The 18,820-nt window shown below is 43.5% G+C and overlaps 2 protein-coding genes across 5 annotated transcripts in view; both read right to left on the bottom strand.

Moving 5' to 3' along the window:
• LOC135522099 (protein spire homolog 1-like) overlaps positions 1 to 6,551 on the bottom strand; it is a 53,396-nt gene extending 46,845 nt beyond the window's left edge. For all 4 annotated transcript variants that reach the window (XM_064948054.1, XM_064948056.1, XM_064948055.1 and 1 more), the window contains exon 1: positions 6,215 to 6,551. In XM_064948054.1, coding sequence (XP_064804126.1) covers positions 6,215 to 6,419 — 205 coding nt within the window. In that variant the 5' untranslated portion in view covers positions 6,420 to 6,551. The remainder of the gene's footprint in view (positions 1 to 6,214) is intronic.
• A 724-nt stretch (positions 6,552 to 7,275) lies between these two features.
• On the bottom strand, positions 7,276 to 16,844 carry LOC135522097 (V-type proton ATPase subunit C 1-A). Its single transcript, XM_064948053.1, has 13 exons — positions 16,693 to 16,844; positions 16,127 to 16,312; positions 14,390 to 14,457; positions 11,431 to 11,516; positions 10,907 to 11,001; positions 10,570 to 10,661; positions 10,290 to 10,388; positions 10,128 to 10,196; positions 9,859 to 9,951; positions 9,703 to 9,796; positions 9,393 to 9,490; positions 9,144 to 9,270; positions 7,276 to 8,441 (listed from the first exon to the last, which is right to left on the bottom strand). Exons 2-13 carry the CDS (start codon positions 16,256 to 16,258, stop codon positions 8,346 to 8,348), a joined length of 1,149 nt encoding a protein of 382 aa, XP_064804125.1. The 5' UTR covers positions 16,259 to 16,312; positions 16,693 to 16,844; the 3' UTR covers positions 7,276 to 8,345.
• Positions 16,845 to 18,820: the final 1,976 nt, after the last annotated feature.

The following is an 18,820-nucleotide window of genomic DNA, read 5'->3' as shown; positions in this document are numbered from 1 at the left end:
ACTGCTCTGTTGTTTGCTACATACTTTAGTCTGAGACTGTGATCATTGAAATAGTTTGTGGTGACAAGGGGCATTGAACAAAAAGTCATTAGCGATTGGATCATCTTTAACCGATTACATTTTACATTTTAGTCATTTAGCAGGCGCTCTAATCCAGAGCGATTTACAGGAGCAATTAGGGTTACGTGCCTTGCTCAAGAGCAGGTCGAGATATTTTTAAGCTAGTCGGCTCAAACCAGTACCTTTCAGTTACTGGCCCAACAGTCTTAACCGCTAAGCTACCCGCTGCCCTATCAGAGTATGAAAGCCAATGACAAATTTTCAAGCCACCGCTATACCCATGTTTGTTCTGGCTTTGGCCCAACCCATTGGTTTCTGGACCAATCAGACGGCCCCGAATGTGTTCGCATTCGCATAACCTAACGTAGCAGGTGTAAAATTAACATCTGAAACTAGATCCCTTACATACTGGACCTGACGAGAAGGGGAAAAAAACTGTCGAGGAGGTTATATTCTGCACTGTTCAACCAATCCAGTAAATGTGGAGGAGGAGTTAAGATGGTGTTGCCTTGTTAACGTCACAGGCTTTCTTTCCATTTCCCGAAAACCGGACAGAGGCTAGCATTTGGCCGGAGCAAGGAGTATGGGTAGCCAAGCAGTTTCAAAGGCACACCCAGACTACACACATCACTTGCTGTGTCATATCAGGTGTGACACAAGACAATGTCAACAGTTTAGCTAGGCCCTAGCTGTTAAGGCTTAAGTCCATTGATGACTACAGTGATGATGATATGGCTTGGGGCCATCATGCAGTCATACCATTGGTTGAGGGTCTTTGTGGCAATGAAAGCACTCCATAAAAAAAGTCCAAAATAACAAAAAAAGAAGTCTGATAAGGGGCCACATCTTATCAGTCAAGGTAGCCTACTCCAGTGGATTCAGACCCCTTCAGGAAAGTAAGGGGCCACATCTTATCAGTCAAGGTAGCCTGCTCCAGTGGATTCAGACCCCTTCAGGAAAGTAAGGGGCCACATCTTATCAGTCAAGGTAGCCTGCTCCAGTGGATTCAGACCCCTTCAGGAAAGTAAGGGGCCACATCTTATCAGTCAAGGTAGCCTGCTCCAGTGGATTCAGACCCCTTCAGGAAAGTAAGGGGCCACATCTTATCAGTCAAGGTAGCCTGTGGATTCAGACCCCTTCAGGAAAGTAAGGGGCAGTGGATTCAGTGGATTCCCCCTTCAGGAAAGTAAGGGGCCACATCTTATCAGTCAAGGTAGCCTACTCCAGTGGATTCAGACCCCTTCAGGAAAGTAAGGGGCCACATCTTATCAGTCAAGGTAGCCTGCTCCAGTGGATTCAGACCCATCTTCAGGAAAGTAAGGGGCCACATCTTATCAGTCAAGGTAGCCTGCTCCAGTGGATTCAGACCCCTTCAGGAAAGTAAGGGGCCACATCTTATCAGTCAAGGTAGCCTGCTCCAGTGGATTCAGACCCCTTCAGGAAAGTAAGGGGCCACATCTTATCAGTCAAGGTAGCCTGCTCCAGTGGATTCAGACCCCTTCAGGAAAGTAAGGGGCCACATCTTATCAGTCAAGGTAGCCTGCTCCAGTGGATTCAGACCCCTTCAGGAAAGTAAGGGGCCACATCTTATCAGTCAAGGTAGCCTACTCCAGTGGATTCAGACCCCTTCAGGAAAGTAAGGGGCCACATCTTATCAGTCAAGGTAGCCTACTCCAGTGGATTCAGACCCCTTCAGGAAAGTAAGGGGCCACATCTTATCAGTCAAGGTAGCCTACTCCAGTGGATTCAGACCCCTTCAGGAAAGTAAGGGGCCACATCTTATCAGTCAAGGTAGCCTACTCCAGTGGATTCAGACCCCTTCAGGAAAGTAAGGGGCCACATCTTATCAGTCAAGGTAGCCTACTCCAGTGGATTCAGACCCTTATTCAGGAAAGTAAGGGGCCACATCTTATCAGTCAAGGTAGCCTACTCCAGTGGATTCAGACCCCTTCAGGAAAGTAAGGGGCCACATCTTATCAGTCAAGGTAGCCTACTCCAGTGGATTCAGACCCCTTCAGGAAAGTAAGGGGCCACATCTTATCAGTCAAGGTAGCCTACTCCAGTGGATTCAGACCCCTTCAGGAAAGTCAAGGTAGCCTACTCCAGTGGATTCAGACCCCTTCAGGAAAGTAAGGGGCCACATCTTATCAGTCAAGGTAGCCTACTCCAGTGGATTCAGACCCCTTCAGGAAAGTAAGGGGCCACATCTTATCAGTCAAGGTAGCCTACTCCAGTGGATTCAGACCCCTTCAGGAAAGTAAGGGGCCACATCTTATCAGGTCAAGGTAGCCTCAAGGTAGCCTACTCCAGTGGATTCAGACCCCTTCAGGAAAGTAAGGGGCCACATCTTATCAGTCAAGGTAGCCTACTCCAGTGGATTTCAGGAAAGTAAGGGGCCACATCTTATCAGTCAAGGTAGCCCTTCAGGAAAGTAAGGGGCCACATCTTATCAGTCAAGGTAGCCTACTCCAGTGGATTCAGACCCCTTCAGGAAAGTAAGGGGCCACATCTTATCAGTCAAGGTAGCCTCAGACCCCTTCAGGAAAGTAAGGGGCAGTGGATTCAGACCCCTTCAGGAAAGTAAGGGGCCACATCTTATCAGTCAAGGTAGCCTGCTCCAGTGGATTCAGACCCCTTCAGGAAAGTAAGGGGCCACATCTTATCAGTCAAGGTAGCCTGCTCCAGTGGATTCAGACCCCTTCAGGAAAGTAAGGGGCCACATCTTATCAGTCAAGGTAGCCTGCTCCAGTGGATTCAGACCCCTTCAGGAAAGTAAGGGGCCACATCTTATCAGTCAAGGTAGCCTATCCAGTGGATTCAGACCCCTTCAGGAAAGGAAAGTAAGGGCCACATCTTATCAGTCAAGGTAGCCTACTCCAGTGGATTCAGACCCCTTCAGGAAAGTAAGGGGCCACATCTTATCAGTCAAGGTAGCCTACTCCAGTGGATTCAGACCCCTTCAGGAAAGTAAGGGGCCACATCTTATCAGTCAAGGTAGCCTACTCCAGTGGATTCAGACCCCTTCAGGAAAGTAAGGGGCCACATCTTATCAGTCAAGGTAGCCTGCTCCAGTGGATTCAGACCCCTTCAGGAAAGTAAGGGGCCACATCTTATCAGTCAAGGTAGCCTGCTCCAGTGGATTCAGAAAGTAAGGGGCCCATCTTCAGTCAAAAGTTCAGGAAAGGGGCCACATCTTATCAGTCAAGGTATCAGTCAGACCCCTTCAGGAAAGTAGCCTACTCCAGTGGATTCAGACCCCTTCAGGAAAGTAAGGGGCCACATCTTATCAGTCAAGGTAGCCTACTCCAGTGGATTCAGACCCCTTCAGGAAAGTAAGGGGCCACATCTTATCAGTCAAGGTAGCCTACTCCAGTGGATTCAGACCCCTTCAGGAAAGTAAGGGGCCATCTTATCAGTCAAGGTAGCCTACTCCAGTGGATTCAGACCCCTTCAGGAAAGTAAGGGGCCACATCTTATCAGTCAAGGTAGCCTACTCCAGTGGATTCAGACCCCTTCAGGAAAGTAAGGGTCAAGCCACATCTTATCAGTCAAGGTAGCCTGCTCCAGTGGATTCAGACCCCTTCAGGAAAGTAAGGGGCCACATCTTATCAGTCAAGGTAGCCTACTCCAGTGGATTCAGACCCCTTCAGGAAAGTAAGGGGCCACATCTTATCAGTCAAGGTAGCCTACTCCAGTGGATTCAGACCCCTTCAGGAAAGTAAGGGGCCACATCTTATCAGTCAAGGTAGCCTACTCCAGTGGATTCAGACCCCTTCAGGAAAGTAAGGGGCCACATCTTATCAGTCAAGGTAGCCTACTCCAGTGGATTCAGACCCCTTCAGGAAAGTAAGGGGCCACATCTTATCAGTCAAGGTAGCCTACTCCAGTGGATTCAGACCCCTTCAGGAAAGTAAGGGGCCACATCTTATCAGTCAAGGTAGCCTACTCCAGTGGATTCAGACCCCTTCAGGAAAGTAAGGGGCCCCTTCAGGAAAGTAAGGGGCCACATCTTATCAGTCAAGGTAGCCTACTCCAGTGGATTCAGACCCCTTCAGGAAAGTAAGGGGCCACATCTTATCAGTCAAGGTAGCCTACTCCAGTGGATTCAGACCCCTTCAGGAAAGTATTCAGACCCCTTGACTTTTACCACATTTCATTACGTTACAGCATTATTCTAAAATGTTTGTTTTTTTAAATCAACCCATAATGACAAAGTAAAAACTGCTTTTCAAACATTTTTGCAAATGTATACAAAAAAAACTACTGAGTCTTCTCTGCAGATCCTCTCAGATCCTCTCAAGCTCTGCCTGGTTGGATGTGATTGGTGACACTCTTATTTATTTTTCATTTAACCTTCATTTAACGAGGCAAGTCAGTTAAGAACAAATTGTTATTTACAAATACAATGCCTTAGTAGGCACTGCATCTCAGTGCAAGAGGTGTCACTACAGTCCCTGGTTCGAATCCAGGCTGTATCACATCTGGTCGTGATTGGGAGTCCCATTGGGCGGAGCACAGATTTGGCCGGGGCAGCCCGTATTTGTAAATAAGAATTTGTTCTTAACTGACTTGCCTAGTTAAATGAAGGTTGAATGAAAAATAAATAAAAGAGTGTCACTGCACAGCTATTTCCTGGTCTCTCCAGAGATGTTTGATTGGGTTCAAGTCCGGGCTCTGGCTGGGCCACTCAAGGACATTCAGAGACTTGTCCCAAAGCCACTCCTGCGTTGTCTTGGCTGTGTACTTAGGGTCATTGTCCTGTTGGAAGGTCAACCTTCACCCCAGTCTGAGGTCCTGAGCGCTCTGGAGCAGGTTTAAATCAAGGATCTCTCTGTACTTTGTTCTGTTCATCTTTCTCTCGATCTTGACTAGTCTCCCAGTTGCTGCCGCTGAAAACATCCCCACAGCATGATGCTGCCACCACCATGCTTCACCGTAGGGATGGTACCAGGTTTCCTCCAGATGTGACGCTTGGCATTCAGGCCAAAGAGTTCAATCTTGTTTTCATCAGACCTGAGAATCTTGTTTCTCATGGTCTGAGAGTCCTTTAGGTGCCTTTTGGCAAACTCCAAGTGGGCTGTAATGTGCCTTTTACTGAGGAATGGCTTCCATCTGGCCACTCTACCATAAGACCTGATTGGTGGAGTGCTGCAGAGATGCTTGTCCTTCTGGAAGTTTCTCCTATCTCCACAGAGGAACTCTAGAGCCATGTCAGAGTGACCATCGGGTTCTTGGTCACCTCCCCCGATTGTTTAGTTTGGCCGAGCGGCCAGCTCTAGAAAGAGTCTTGGTGGTTCCAAACTTCTTCCATTTATGAATTATGGAGGCCACTGTTTTCTTGGAGACCTTCAATGCTACAGAAATTAGTTTGGTACCCTTCCCCAGACCTGTGCCTCGACACAATCCTGTCTCAGAGCTCTAGAGACAATTCCTTCAAGCTCATGGCCTGGTTTTTGCTCTGACATGCACTATCAACTGTGGGACCTTAAATAGTCATGTGTGTGCCTTTCCAAATCATGTCCAATCAATTTAATTTACCACAGGTGGACTCCAAACAAGATGTAGAAACATCTCAAGGATGATCAATGGAAACAGGATGCACCTGAGCTCAATTTCGAGTCTCATAGCAAAGGGTCTGAAAACTTTGTTATACATTTGCAGAAATGTCTAAAAAACTGTTTTCACTTTGTCATTATGGGGTATTGCGTGTCTTGATGAAAACATGTTATTTAATACATTTCAGAATAAGGCTGTAGCATAACGAAATGTGGAAAAAGTTAAGGGTCTGAATACTTTCCCGAATGCACTGTATGTCAGTGCAGCAACAAATTGTGCCATGGAAATATGTTGATTTTTCATTTTCTCAGCAGGCTATTTTATAGTGTGAATGATGAACATGAACATGTGATGTGTGACAGGGGAAAACAACAACAGCTGAGCCAGCTGACTAAATGCAATAGCCAACAATTGGAAAGCATGACATATGAATCTATCAGTCGGTGTCCAGCTGCACATAATTTACAGATTTTAAAAAAATATTTTCCTCATTCTAGGAACTGGTAATATTACCAATGTTTTGGAGAAGTCAAAAAAAAGACAAAAAATATCATGAACGCATTGCAAAACATCATCATTATATAATTACCGTACCTACCATCACAGCCTTCATATTGTAATTTGACAGCTCCGTCTTTCTGAATCCTCACATCCCGTGGTCCCTCAATCCTTTTCGGAGTATCCACCACTGATGCACCGGCAGCTGGGCCAGAATTCCTCCTATGTCCCTGAGCCAGGTTTATGCAGCATTGGTAACACACTGCCCAAGCCTGCTCTTCGTTAATCGGTTGGCTGTAGAGCATTAAAATCTCCTCCAAAGACAGTTCACTTCCCTTTCCATTCCGTCCATTTTTGCCATCCCGGGATACGGCGTCTTATCTCTCTGGACCGCAGTAGGGCCGATCAGATCTCCACTGTCCTCGTCCGAATCTCGCCGCTTGGCCATCCTTTCATTCTATCGACCGAGAAGGGCCGGTGATGACACTAATAAACCGGGAGCCGCAGATAAACAAACGATCCGGGCAGCCTGAAGACATCGGAAAAGATGCGGTTCCCTTGCAACAGCAGCACCACCACGGACAATGATTATTATTTCCCCCGCCTTGCTGTGTTTTCGTATGGGTACCAGTCATATGACGGACTGTTTGCATGGTCTGAACGCCTGTCAGGTTTCGGGCGACTTCAGAGGAATGCATACATAGGTGACATGCGCAGCTAGAGGACTTTATTTCCCACTTTCCCTGTTATTTTGTGCCATCTGCTGTCCAATTTGATAGAGTACGGTGCATGTGAATACATCTAGGCAGTGTGTAGGCTACTCTGGCAATGATGTTATGCTCTCAAACAAACACTATTTCTCAGTGATGGATTTGGGAGCACATTTATTCATATTGAATTCCTCATATTAATGTTTGAAGGAAGGGATTTCTTAAGGCTTATGTACATTCCTACTTCTCTATGGAGGAACTTCCTCTAACTCCCCTCCCCAGTTCTGCAGAGCCCAAGCATGACTCACTCTCTTTCTCCCACACAACTGTAAACATGGATGATTCCTGCAGGGCCGTTGATTGTAATATGTAATGTTTACAACCTTACCTGCAGATATAGCCTACCAACACAGACAACCTCTAACCCCAATCACGGACAAAATACAGACAATTTTCTTCATATTGACTTTTATCTATTCATAGCAAACATAACGCTTACACATTCATATCTCTCTTTTAACATCAAATATACACAACATGAGATAACACACAAATATAGCATCTTTGTAACATTATTTGTTGTCAAGGTGAACCAATACCTCATGAACATGTACCAGATGTGCTTAGATGTGCAGGTTAAAGAACACATTGGTCACATACACAAGTATCTATGAATAGTACCACTCAAAGATGTAACTATCAATATGCACAACACAGACGTGGAATGATTGAAAATGCATAAACAAGCAGAAATAAATATTTAGAGATCTTATTCGTTTCAGCACACAGTTAAAGGCCCAATGCAGCCGTTTTACCTCAACATCAAATCATTTCTGGGTAACAATTAAATACTGTGATTGTTTTCAATTAAAATGGTCAAAATGGTCAAAAAGTAACAAAAAAATAGGATTTTAGCATGAGCAATTTCTCAAGCAAGAATTTGACTAGGACTGTTTTTGGATTGGGGATGGAAACATGTAAACTAGCTGTTATTGGCAGAGGTTTGGAACACTTTCATATTGTTCTATTAATTCATTCGTCACCAGTCAGCCAAAAACTCCATCCCACCAAAACAGGCTGAAATTTCTCCCTTACACTAAAATGGCCTTATTCCACAATATCGTTCCGACCTCAGTGTGGAAATCTATATAAAAACACAGGAAAATCACAGTTTTGACTGCACTGGGCGTTTAAATACAGTGTACTTTGATTACGCTGTTTAAAAAAAAATCTGTAAACAAAACCAACTAAATTTACATCAAGCCATTGTTTGTCCTCAGTTTGTACAGATGGAGAGGGTCACTAAGTGCTTTAAACCACAAGGAATGAGCATGCACATCTGAGGAGAGCAAGGATAAACAGCACCACCCAGACATGAGGAGAGGACGATTAGAGAGGCGAGGAGATAGCAGGGCAGAGAAAGGTGAAAAGAACAAGACTGGGAGAAAGATTTACAGGAAAACACAAGTTCGTGGGTACTCAGCATAAAGACAGAACAGAGGGGTCAGGTACAGTGAAAATCTATTTAAAGTCCAGCAGGTTGCAGTCTATCTTGTAGTAAACATAAGGGTAGTACTCCTGCTGGCTCAGGTTCAGACCAGGGATATCCATGGCAGACTGCAAGGGAATAAAGAAACAGAAACCATTAGCTTTCGTGGTAAAGAACATTAACACAACAAGGGATAATGTGGTTGTCTAACAGGTCTGCTGAACCAGACGATATCAATCTCATTTAGCTAATGTACCATCATTTTTTATTATTTTACCTTTATTTTACTAGGCAAGTCAGTTAAGAGCAAATTCTTATTTTCAATGACGGCCTAGGAACAGTGGGTTAACTGCCTGTTCAGGGGCAGAACGACAGATTTTGTACCTTGTCAGCTCGGGGATTTGAACTTGCAACCTTTCGGTTACTGCTCTAACCACTAGGCTACACTGCCGCTACAATGATACAACAGGTGTTCATCTGGGCACAGCAGATATACATATATAACCGTTCAAAAGTTTGAGGTTTTCTAATGATCAATTAGCCTTTTAAAATGGTAAACTTGGATTAGCTAACACAACGTGCCATTGGAACACGGGAGTGATGATTGCTGATAATGGGCCTCTGTACGCCTATGTAGATATTCCATTAAGAAAATCAGTTGTTTCCAGCTACAATAGTCATTTACAACATTAACAATGTCAACACTGTATTTCTGATCAATTTGATGTCATTTTAATGGACAAAAAATTAGCTTTTCTTTCGAAAACAAGGACATTTCTAAGTGACCCCAAACTTTTGAAAGGTAGTGCATTTCAGGTCTAATTACTCACATCAATGACAGCTGCAGCGCTGCTGTCCAGGTGTTTGTATAAGTCATTGAGAACCTCCCTCAGTTTCTTCATGTTCTTCTTGTTGGGCTGGAGCAGCATGGCCTGGAAGTTCACAGGCAGCCCATATCTGTGGGAGCATGGGCAGAGCTGTTTTGTATTCAGGTTGACTTCTTGTCAATACAAGCATCTTGTCATTCACTACAAACATCTAACAATTGGACGACTGTTAGTACAGTGTGATCGTCATACCTTAAGACAGACTCCACAAAGACCCTCAGAGCCTTGATGTGAATCCATGCGATGAAGGCCTCACTGAAGTTCACTTTCAACCATCGCACCAGTGGCCCCTGACAGAGGGCAAATAATACTTAGGGTTAGATCCACCCTACTGTGTAGCTAGTACTGTCCAATAGTTTCACCCACCCACCCCATCCCAGAATGGTTGCAGGGATGTTCAAACACTAAGTGTACATGCAATGAAACATTTTTTTTTTTACAGTGTAACGTTTCGGTCACATATACCTTGGTCAGGCATCATATTCCCAGTCATATGACTTACAAACTGCTTCTTCTTGTCTGTGGAGAGACGTGTCATCTCCTCTTTGTCCGCATTCATCTCCTGCTCGTTGTACTGGAAGTCCCTGACTGTGTACCTGATAGAAACAGCAAGATAATTACATATGGAGAAGTGTGTGTGTGTGTGTGTGTGTCTTACTTGTTCTCTCTGGCCTTGTGTCTGAAGTCATCAATGGCCTTCCTGAATAGGGTGACGCTGAACAGACCACTGTCATGGTCCTCAAACAGCAGGCTGTAATAATGGGACAAACAGAACAGTCAGACAGGCATGATGGACTCACAATGAAATCACTTCCTGAGCAGAAAATACTAAAAAAGATATGAAAGATATGGATTGAAGAGACTATGTACTGAAGTAGTTATTTTAACATGCATTCACTATGGGCTCTGAATCTCCTATAAACTTACTTAGTGGATCGGGGTACCACCATTTCAGACAATGTTTCATAGGTCTTCTGCCAGTCAGCATAACTCGTCCTAGAAGGATCCAGAATTGTTAGACAGCAAACTGGTGTTATAAAAAAAGTTGAAATATGACACTGTTGAAAACTGGGAAAAAGTTGTACTTACTTTGGTACAACCACCAGCATAGTGATCAGATACTCTGAGTCAATCACAAAGTCCTCCTTCTTGACAATGTCAGCCAGACTCCTGGTCAGCAGGCTCCCCCTACAGACAACATGGTATTGAATGATATATTAATGATAATGTAAACAAATGTTGAAAGAAATAATTGAACAAAGCAAATATGCATTGGAAGACTTTTTCTCAACACTGGTTCAAATATATTTCTAGATTAGCAGCAGTGGAAAATATAGTTATGCCCTCGAGCAACAAAAAAATGACTCACGCGTTCTTTCTCTCCAGATTCTGCAGGTTCCCTTTCAAGTTGTTGTAGGCAGATGCTCTGGCCTTCAGGTCGTTGTCAATCTGGCTTACTTGCTGTAGAGAGGAAGAGGTCAAGTACTCAGAATATGACCAATGTAAAAACTCTGCACACAGTGTTTTAACAACAGATTTACTCGACGTAGAGAAAATACAGTTGATTGATACAATTGAAATATCATTTACTTGTTGATAGCGCTTGAAGGTAAAAGATATCGAAATCATGACAATTTTTTTTTAAAGGGGATCCGTCTAGCTAATTATCAAGAGAATCAGATGAGGAGGGTAGGAGAAAGACTTGCCTTGGATATGATATCAGAGATGTTCTTCAGTGACTGCTTGATGGGGTACTTGGCCATGTCCCACTGAAACCGTGTGATGTAGGTCACCAGATCCACTAGAGGGAATCAAAGCATTGTTTTTACATTATGGCTTTATGGGTAATTGCAAAATAGTCTTATCAACCATTTCTAAAATGTGCTGGTAATTCCTTAGTATTTCGTATTAACAGGTTAAAAGGATAATTGCTTAGTCAATCAATGTGCACAGTAGAGGTAGCAGCACACTTCCTGGATTCATTGTTTTTCAGGAGTTCTTTGTATGTGATGATAACCAACTAGCTAATCTCTAATGTCCTCCATTGTTTTCATATGAGTAACTTATGTGATGATAATGATAGAAATAGAATGACCAACTTGAATGGGAATAGCCATTCTAGTAATTATATTTATGAGATAATAACTGCCTCCATTGTTTTCATACCAGTATCTTGTATGTGATTGTTGCATTGTTTTCATATGTGTAACTTGTCTGCGATGATAAGTACCTCCGTTGGCCAGCAGGTTCTCCTGGACTTTGTCTCGGCTGTCCTCCAACACATCAGCCATGTACTGAGACACCTTCTTCACCACACTGTGAACAGCCAGGAGACATTCACACAGTCAGGCCACAGTCAGCAAGCCCTCATCAAAAGGAGATTATAAATTGGATGATTCGAGCCCTGAATGCTGATTGGCTGACAGCCGTGCTATATCAGACCGTATACCACAGGTATGACAAAACAGTTATTTTTACTGCTCTAATTACATTGGAAACCAGTTTATAATAGCAATAAGGCACCTCGGGGGTTTGTGATATATGGCCAATATATCACGGCTAAGGGCTGTATCCAGGCACTCCGCGCTGTGTCGTGTGTAAGAACAAATCAAACTTTGTTTGCCACATGCGCAGAATACAACAAGTGTAGACTTTACCGTGAAATGCTTACTTACAAGCCCTTAACCAACAGTGCCATTCAAGAAGAAGAAAATATTAACCAAGTAGACTAAAATATAAATGTAACAATAAAAAGTAACAAAATAAGAATAACGAGGCAAGGCCTCCCGGGTGGCGCAGTGGTCTAGGGCACTGCATCACAGTGCTAGCTGTGCCACCAGAGACTCGGTTCGCGCCCAGATGTAAATTGTCCGGTGGTGATTTTTATTAATTGTTCAGCAGTCTAATGGCTTGCAGGTAGCAGCTGTTGAGGAGCCTTCTGGTCCTAGACTTGGTGCTCCGGTATAGTTGGTTGGCGATGTGGACACCAAGGAACTTGAAACTCTCGACCCGCTCCACTACAGCCCCGTCGATGTTAACGGGGGCCTATTTGGCCCGCCTTTTCCTGTAGTCCTCGATCAGCTCCTTTGTCTTGCTGATGTTGAGGGAGAGGTTGTTGTCCTGGCACCACACTGCCAGTTCTCTGACCCTATAGGCCGTGTCATCGTTGTCGGTGATCAGGCCTACCACCGTTGTGTCGTCTGCAAACTTAATGATGGTGTTGGAGTCGTGTTTGGCCATGCAGTCGTGGGTGAACAGGGAATACAGGAGGGGACTAAGTCCACACCCTTGAGGGGCCCCAGTGTTAAGGATCAGCGTGGCAGACGTGTTGTTTCCTACTCTTACCACCTGGGGGCGGCCTGTCAGGAAGTCCAGGATCAAGTTGCAGAGGGAGGTGTTAAGTCCCAGAGTCCTTAGCTTAGTGATGAGCTTCATGGGCACTATGGTGTTGAACGCTGAGCTGTAGTCAATGAACAGCAGTCTCACCTGGTGTTCCCTTTGTCCAGGTGAGAAAGGGCAGTTTGGAGTGCGATTGAGATTGCATCATCTGTGGATCTGTTGGGGCAGTATGCGATTTGGAGTGGGTCTACGGTGTCCGAGAGGATGCTGTTGATGTGAGCCATGAGCAGCCTTTCGAAGCACTTCATGGCTACCGACATGAGTGCCATGGGGCGGTAATCATTTAGGCAGGTTACCTTCGCATCCTTGGGCACAGAGACTATATGGTGGTCTGCTTGAAACAAATAGGTATTACAGACTCGGTCAGGGAGAGGTTGAAAATTTCAGTGAAGACACTTGGCAGTTGGTCCGCGCATGCTTTGAGTACATGTCCTGGTAATCCGTCTGGCTCAGCGGCTTTGTGAATGTTGACCTGTTTGAGGTTTTGTTCACATCGGCTACCGAGAGCGTTATCACACAGTCATCCAGAACAGCTGGTGCTCTCATGCATGCTTCAGTGTTGCTTGCCTCGAAGCGAGCATAAAAGGCATTTAGCTCATCTGGTAGGCTCGCGTCCCTGGGCAGCTCGCGTCTGGGTTTCCCTTTGTAGACCGTAATAGTTTTCAAGCCCTGCCACATCCGACGAGCCGGTGTAGTAGGATTCAATCTTAATCCTGTATTGACGCTTTGCGGAATTTGATGGTTCGCCATAGCCCTTAGCCATGATATATTGGCTATATACCACAACTCCTCTGGCCTTATTGCTTAAATACACCATGCTTTCACATAGCAAGACATAAAAGTCTAAGCAGACTGTTCATTGGGCAGGGTATGAGTGTTTATCCATCTATATTCTACAGCACCAGACCAACAACTGTGCACATTATACAGTATACATTTGAAATACCTTTTTAACGGAAAATGGACCTGTAGGCCAACTACTTATTATTCACAGAAATAGATTGTAACTTTTTTTTAGCACTGTAGTTGCCTTCACTGAACCAAAATGATGCGGATAATACTTGATATGATTACATTCCAATTGATGTGTGATCAGTGGATGACGGAGAAAAACTAAATTCCATGCAATGACAGAATGCTTGATGTCAATAAGCCTCAGGCATGTTTGCCTACACAACTGACACCTAAAAACTCTGTCAGATTAAGCAAATCCAAAATCAGTCTGTAAAAGGTGTTACTTCGGCATGAGATTTCTCATCTTCAAATTTCCTACAGACGAGTTCCAGAACAAGGCCGATATTGCCCTATGAGAGGTAACTGGGTTGCTAATGTTGGTCTTTTTTGAGAGTAAATGTCTACAGAGGAAGCAGGGCTTGTTTAGTATGTGTGAAAATTTGGACGTCAAGATATTCCAAGGATTATAAATAACTTCAAACCAACAGTAACACACAAGTCATGAGCCATAAATATGACTGAGTAAAGAGATGCTGGTGTGTCACCAAACTGTAAATTGCTAACTTTAGTCTGTGGGCCTGCTAGCCTCACGTTGGTATGAAATTCCTTACTGTAGCAAGGTTAGGGCCACGGAGGGATTACAGAATTGACTGGACTCTGAAGACATCAGACTCACACTGGTTTGTGAGGCACTTTGACAAAAATAATATGTCTATCACAACACATTCACAATGGACAAGGTGTATAAATAGTAATGAATTTGATATTTTGTACAGTAAATCCTGAAGTGATACTTAATGTTCAAAGGGGAAATTGCAGTGTAGTAAAAAGCCTACCCTTCAATAAAGGAGTCCAGTTTGGCCAGGTCATCTGACAGCCCAACTAACACATCTAGCGTCCCCACCTGTTAATGCAAAAAGGAAAAAAGGCCAAACATGTCAAAGCTTTAATTCAAACAATATTTCCCCTTCCATCATATACCCAGGGTGAGCCCATTTTATAGATGGGGTGAGCCCATCGGTTCATTGGCTTAATGCCAGAGGCCTAAATGTTGCTTTGAGGGCCTTTGATCAAACTAGGGCCAACTCAAACTAGGGCAAAGACTGGATGAGAGTCCTGAGGTCAGGGGTCTGGTTGTGCTGCCTGCCTGTGTTATTTTCTCAGTGACATCTGAGAGTCAGTCACCCAGCAGTGACGTTCAGGGGCCTGCGTGCTTTGGATGGCGGCGCTTTTGTCGGGACCCCTTCATGTGTTTCAAAATGTTCCGTCGCGTGCCGTGTACCCCAAGTGGCAAAGGGGTCAGCAGGGTCACAGAGGATAACCATCAACCATCCTCTAGGGACTCTGGATACTTTCCCTGGAATATAATGGCCATTGAATCATTTTGGATGGATGGCACTTCTGGAGTAATGAAAGGAGAAAGCCTTGACCCATAGCATTATTAACAGATCACTTACTGGGAGTAGTGAGCGGGGAATACTTATTTCTCTATAGTTGCTTTTGGAGTAATATTGGGAATATGATTTCATTTGTGAGTAAACTATGGCAATGTTTTGTGGAAGCCTTGACCCACATAGGAAAGTATACTGAACAAAAATATAAACACAACATGCAACAATTTCAAAGATTTTACTATAGTTCATATAAGGAAATCAGTCAACTGAAATAAATTCATTATCTATGAATTTCACATGACTGGGCAGGGGCGCAGCCATGGGTTGGGGAGCCAGGCCCAGCCAATCAGAATTTGTTTTCTAAAGACAGAAATACTGCTCTGCATACCCCCTTCCCTTCCTCAGATGATCCCGCAGGTGAAGAAGACGGATGTGGAGGTCCTGGGCTGGCTTCATTACACATGGTCTGCAGTTGAGAGGGCAGTTGGATGTACTGCCAAATTCTCTAAAACGGCAGCTTATGGTAGAGAAATTTAAATTAAATTATCTGGCAGCAGGTTTGTTGGACACTCCTGCAGTCAGCATGCCAATTGCACAACACAATGTGGCATTGTGTGTGGACAAAACTGCACATTTTAGAGTGGCATTTTATTGTCCCCAGCACAAGGTGCACCTGTGTAATGATCATGCCGTTTAATCAGCTTCTTGATATGCCATACCGATTTGGTGGATGGATGGATTATCTTGGCAGAAGAGAAATTCTCAGTAACAGGGATGAGAGAAATAAGCTTTTTTTTTTGCATATGGAACATTTCTGGGATCTTTTATTTCACCTCATGAAACATGGGACCAACACTTAACATGTTGCGTTTATATATTTGTTCAGTATAAGTTAGTTGGGCGATATGGCCATTTTCATTCAATCATTTTCTCAATTTTGATGGTATATTTGAGTAGTGCATGCAGGATAGCAACAAGTGAATTCTAAGTTTAAAAAAAAATTCAACCAAACTAGGAGAACTGACAGTGAAGTAGTAAGTTATTTATTTAGCACTGTCAACATATTGTTATAGACGGTATTGTAAAAATCCATACCGGTATTCACAATCTATTGCCCAGCCCTACAAGTTAGTATGGTAATGTAGTAGCTACTATTTATGGCTACTGCTGCATGCTAACCTTGAGGTCTGGGATGTTGAACTTGTTGTTGGTGGACAGGTTGTTGTTGCGGGTGGTGGCCACCATCATCTGGTCCCATGTCTGCTGGCAGGTCTTCTCTCCAGGAGCTGAGATCAACCAGAACTCTGTCATGGCTACACACGGATTATTACTACAGCCTCACAACAAAATGCACAGAGATGGGTGCTGTAAGACAAGAAAAAAACGGGTTTATTTGTTAAACAGGACTTCATTTGTAGTACAATATTATCAATCGCAACGTTATTTTCTATTTCATGTTGATACATCAATAAATAAATGGTAGCTATTTAATCAATCTCTGTCTCCCCAGACCTGTCTTATCTACGTGTTGCTGATGTATCTGGTTAGCTAGCGAGCATGCGAGATAAAGGATATTTGTCTTCTTATGCTTTACATCAAAAGTTAGCTAAACCTCCCTAACGTTGCTGCAAGTGACATTCTCAGTTGATTGAAACATGACCCATAGCTAGCTAGTTAGCATCACATGATATCAAGTAACGTTAGATTTACAGTAATAATTATAATACAGTTTTCACATTTCTTACCTGAGATCTAATGACAAAACTATTCGAACACTAATCAATTACTACCGTACAATTCCTATGGTTCAATATTCATAATTGCCAATCAAATCGTCAGTCTTGAGGTCTTTCCAGCAGCATCACATTCATGTCAGCTGATCAGATGAGGAACAGAAAGGCCCTCTCGTGGGGGAGGGGAACTTTTTGACGTCACGATATTTGACAGACGACCCCAGCTGGTTTGGAGGAGGTACTACAGCCTCGACGTTTCAAAACAGAGTAGGACGATTTCTTTCTGACAGAAATCGTTTACAAAAAGAAGCAGGGTTGGGGTCAGTTGATCCATTTAAATTTAGGAGTGCTATTTATTTACAATTAGTCATTTTAACCATTGAATTGGAGTTGCATGATCCCCTCAATAATGTACTGTACTCCTTTTGTTGGGTTACAGGCTTTGTAATTTCATAATCTCAGTGACATTCTTGCTATCTTAGTTCTGAGGACACAGACAGTCTCAAATGCCCAGTCAGCTGGAATTTGGGGTGTAGACGTTCTATATCTGGACAAGAGTCCAGCCGTTTCCTGACTCTGGGTGTCTCCCTGCGCAGAATTCAAGGAAAACCCCACAAAGGGACATGTTTATAGTTCAGTAGGTCTGGGGTGCATTGTTTGGGATACAATGCCTGGTCTGGCTGGAGCCAGCCGACCAGCCAACCCCTCAGATCAAACGACAGGCCAAGGACCAGGGTGGGCTGCCCACTGTTGGCCGCAGGCCAGTCTACAAGGACATTTCTGGGCACACGGACTGTAATCACTCTCATTTGGGCTACCGACATGCAGACTGGGTCTTTGAGTGGGGATGATGATGTGAGGAGAGGTATTAACTGAGTGTGTCCTCAACAAACTTCCTCTAATACAAGTTAGTCATACAGTGTGAGAGCTCTGAAAAACCTATGGATGAAGGTCATTGTTGCAACTTTGTGTATTTCAAAGATGAATGTCAACATTCTCTATCATTCCCATCTCAGTTACATGGTTTAATATATCCAAAGCACTACACAAAAATAGAGCACCAAGTTTGTTGTTGAGTCCTACCAACAGAAACATGTGTCACATGCTCCCTCTAGTTCTAATGCTTTGTATACAGTGCTTAACTTTACATATCACATGTTTGAACTTTTACCCGGGAGTTTGAGTGACCATGACACTGACAATACATCTTAGTACAAAAACATGACATGGTTAAACTGTAAATGACACAAAAATATACAACTACACATTCCTTATACTGTGTACAAACTTTCAAGACCCATATAGTGTCCTCAGTATCTTTCACTGTATTCAGGTTAGTTCTATTTTCCCAGCTAGTTATTCTGAGCCTTCTGAGGGACATTACAGTAAATCTAATCTAGTATGTCTGAATTATTATGGACTGCCTAGGGCAGAAAGGGGGAGGAAGGTTTTAAAGAGGAAATTGTGTGAGATAAGCATTATCTTGTATTATTGTTTCAGTGGCAGATTGGATCTATTTGTCAACCTCTCTGATACTAGTGTTACAAGGCCAACATGTCCAAGGCTCGAGTCCAGAATCAGACTAATTGACTTCAGGAAAATGTTAGAGAGACTTGAGAAGAGAGGGATACTGGAGTGCTTTTACAGTTTCCTTTTCAATGTGTCTATTCAGAGTTGTAACATGTAAAACACTTTTTATATATAGAATAAAATAGAATAGAATATTGGTATTTTATAGTAAATTAGCAGAATGCAGTAGCTTTTATTTACTATTATTTACTGGATTTACACAGTTTGACCCTTCTCAAAATTCAGCTCAGAGAAAAGGTCTGTGTTGAGGTAGTTTTACTTATCAACATTCTTTGGCAAATGCGTAAGGCTGAAACACCATGGTGTAACTCACAGCATTAGAAACAAGTACTAGATCAAGACCCATTGTATAATGCAGGGACTAATGATTGACTATATTCATTTGGATTTAGCCATTTCAACCTCCCCATACCTCTTCTACACAACAAAGAATGGAGGGATTCACATGAACTATCAAAGGCCATGCGCTTAGACAACCACTGTGATACCAGTTATTCAATGAAGAATTGAGTTTTCCACTAGGTTCACTAGTCTTGTGATGTTGTGCTTT

Source organism: Oncorhynchus masou, chromosome 30 (genome assembly GCF_036934945.1).
Source record: "Oncorhynchus masou masou isolate Uvic2021 chromosome 30, UVic_Omas_1.1, whole genome shotgun sequence".
Taxonomy (NCBI): Eukaryota; Metazoa; Chordata; class Actinopteri; order Salmoniformes; family Salmonidae; genus Oncorhynchus; species Oncorhynchus masou.
Note: the sequence above shows the minus strand (reverse complement) of the source record. Positions and strands in the feature narration are given on the sequence as shown.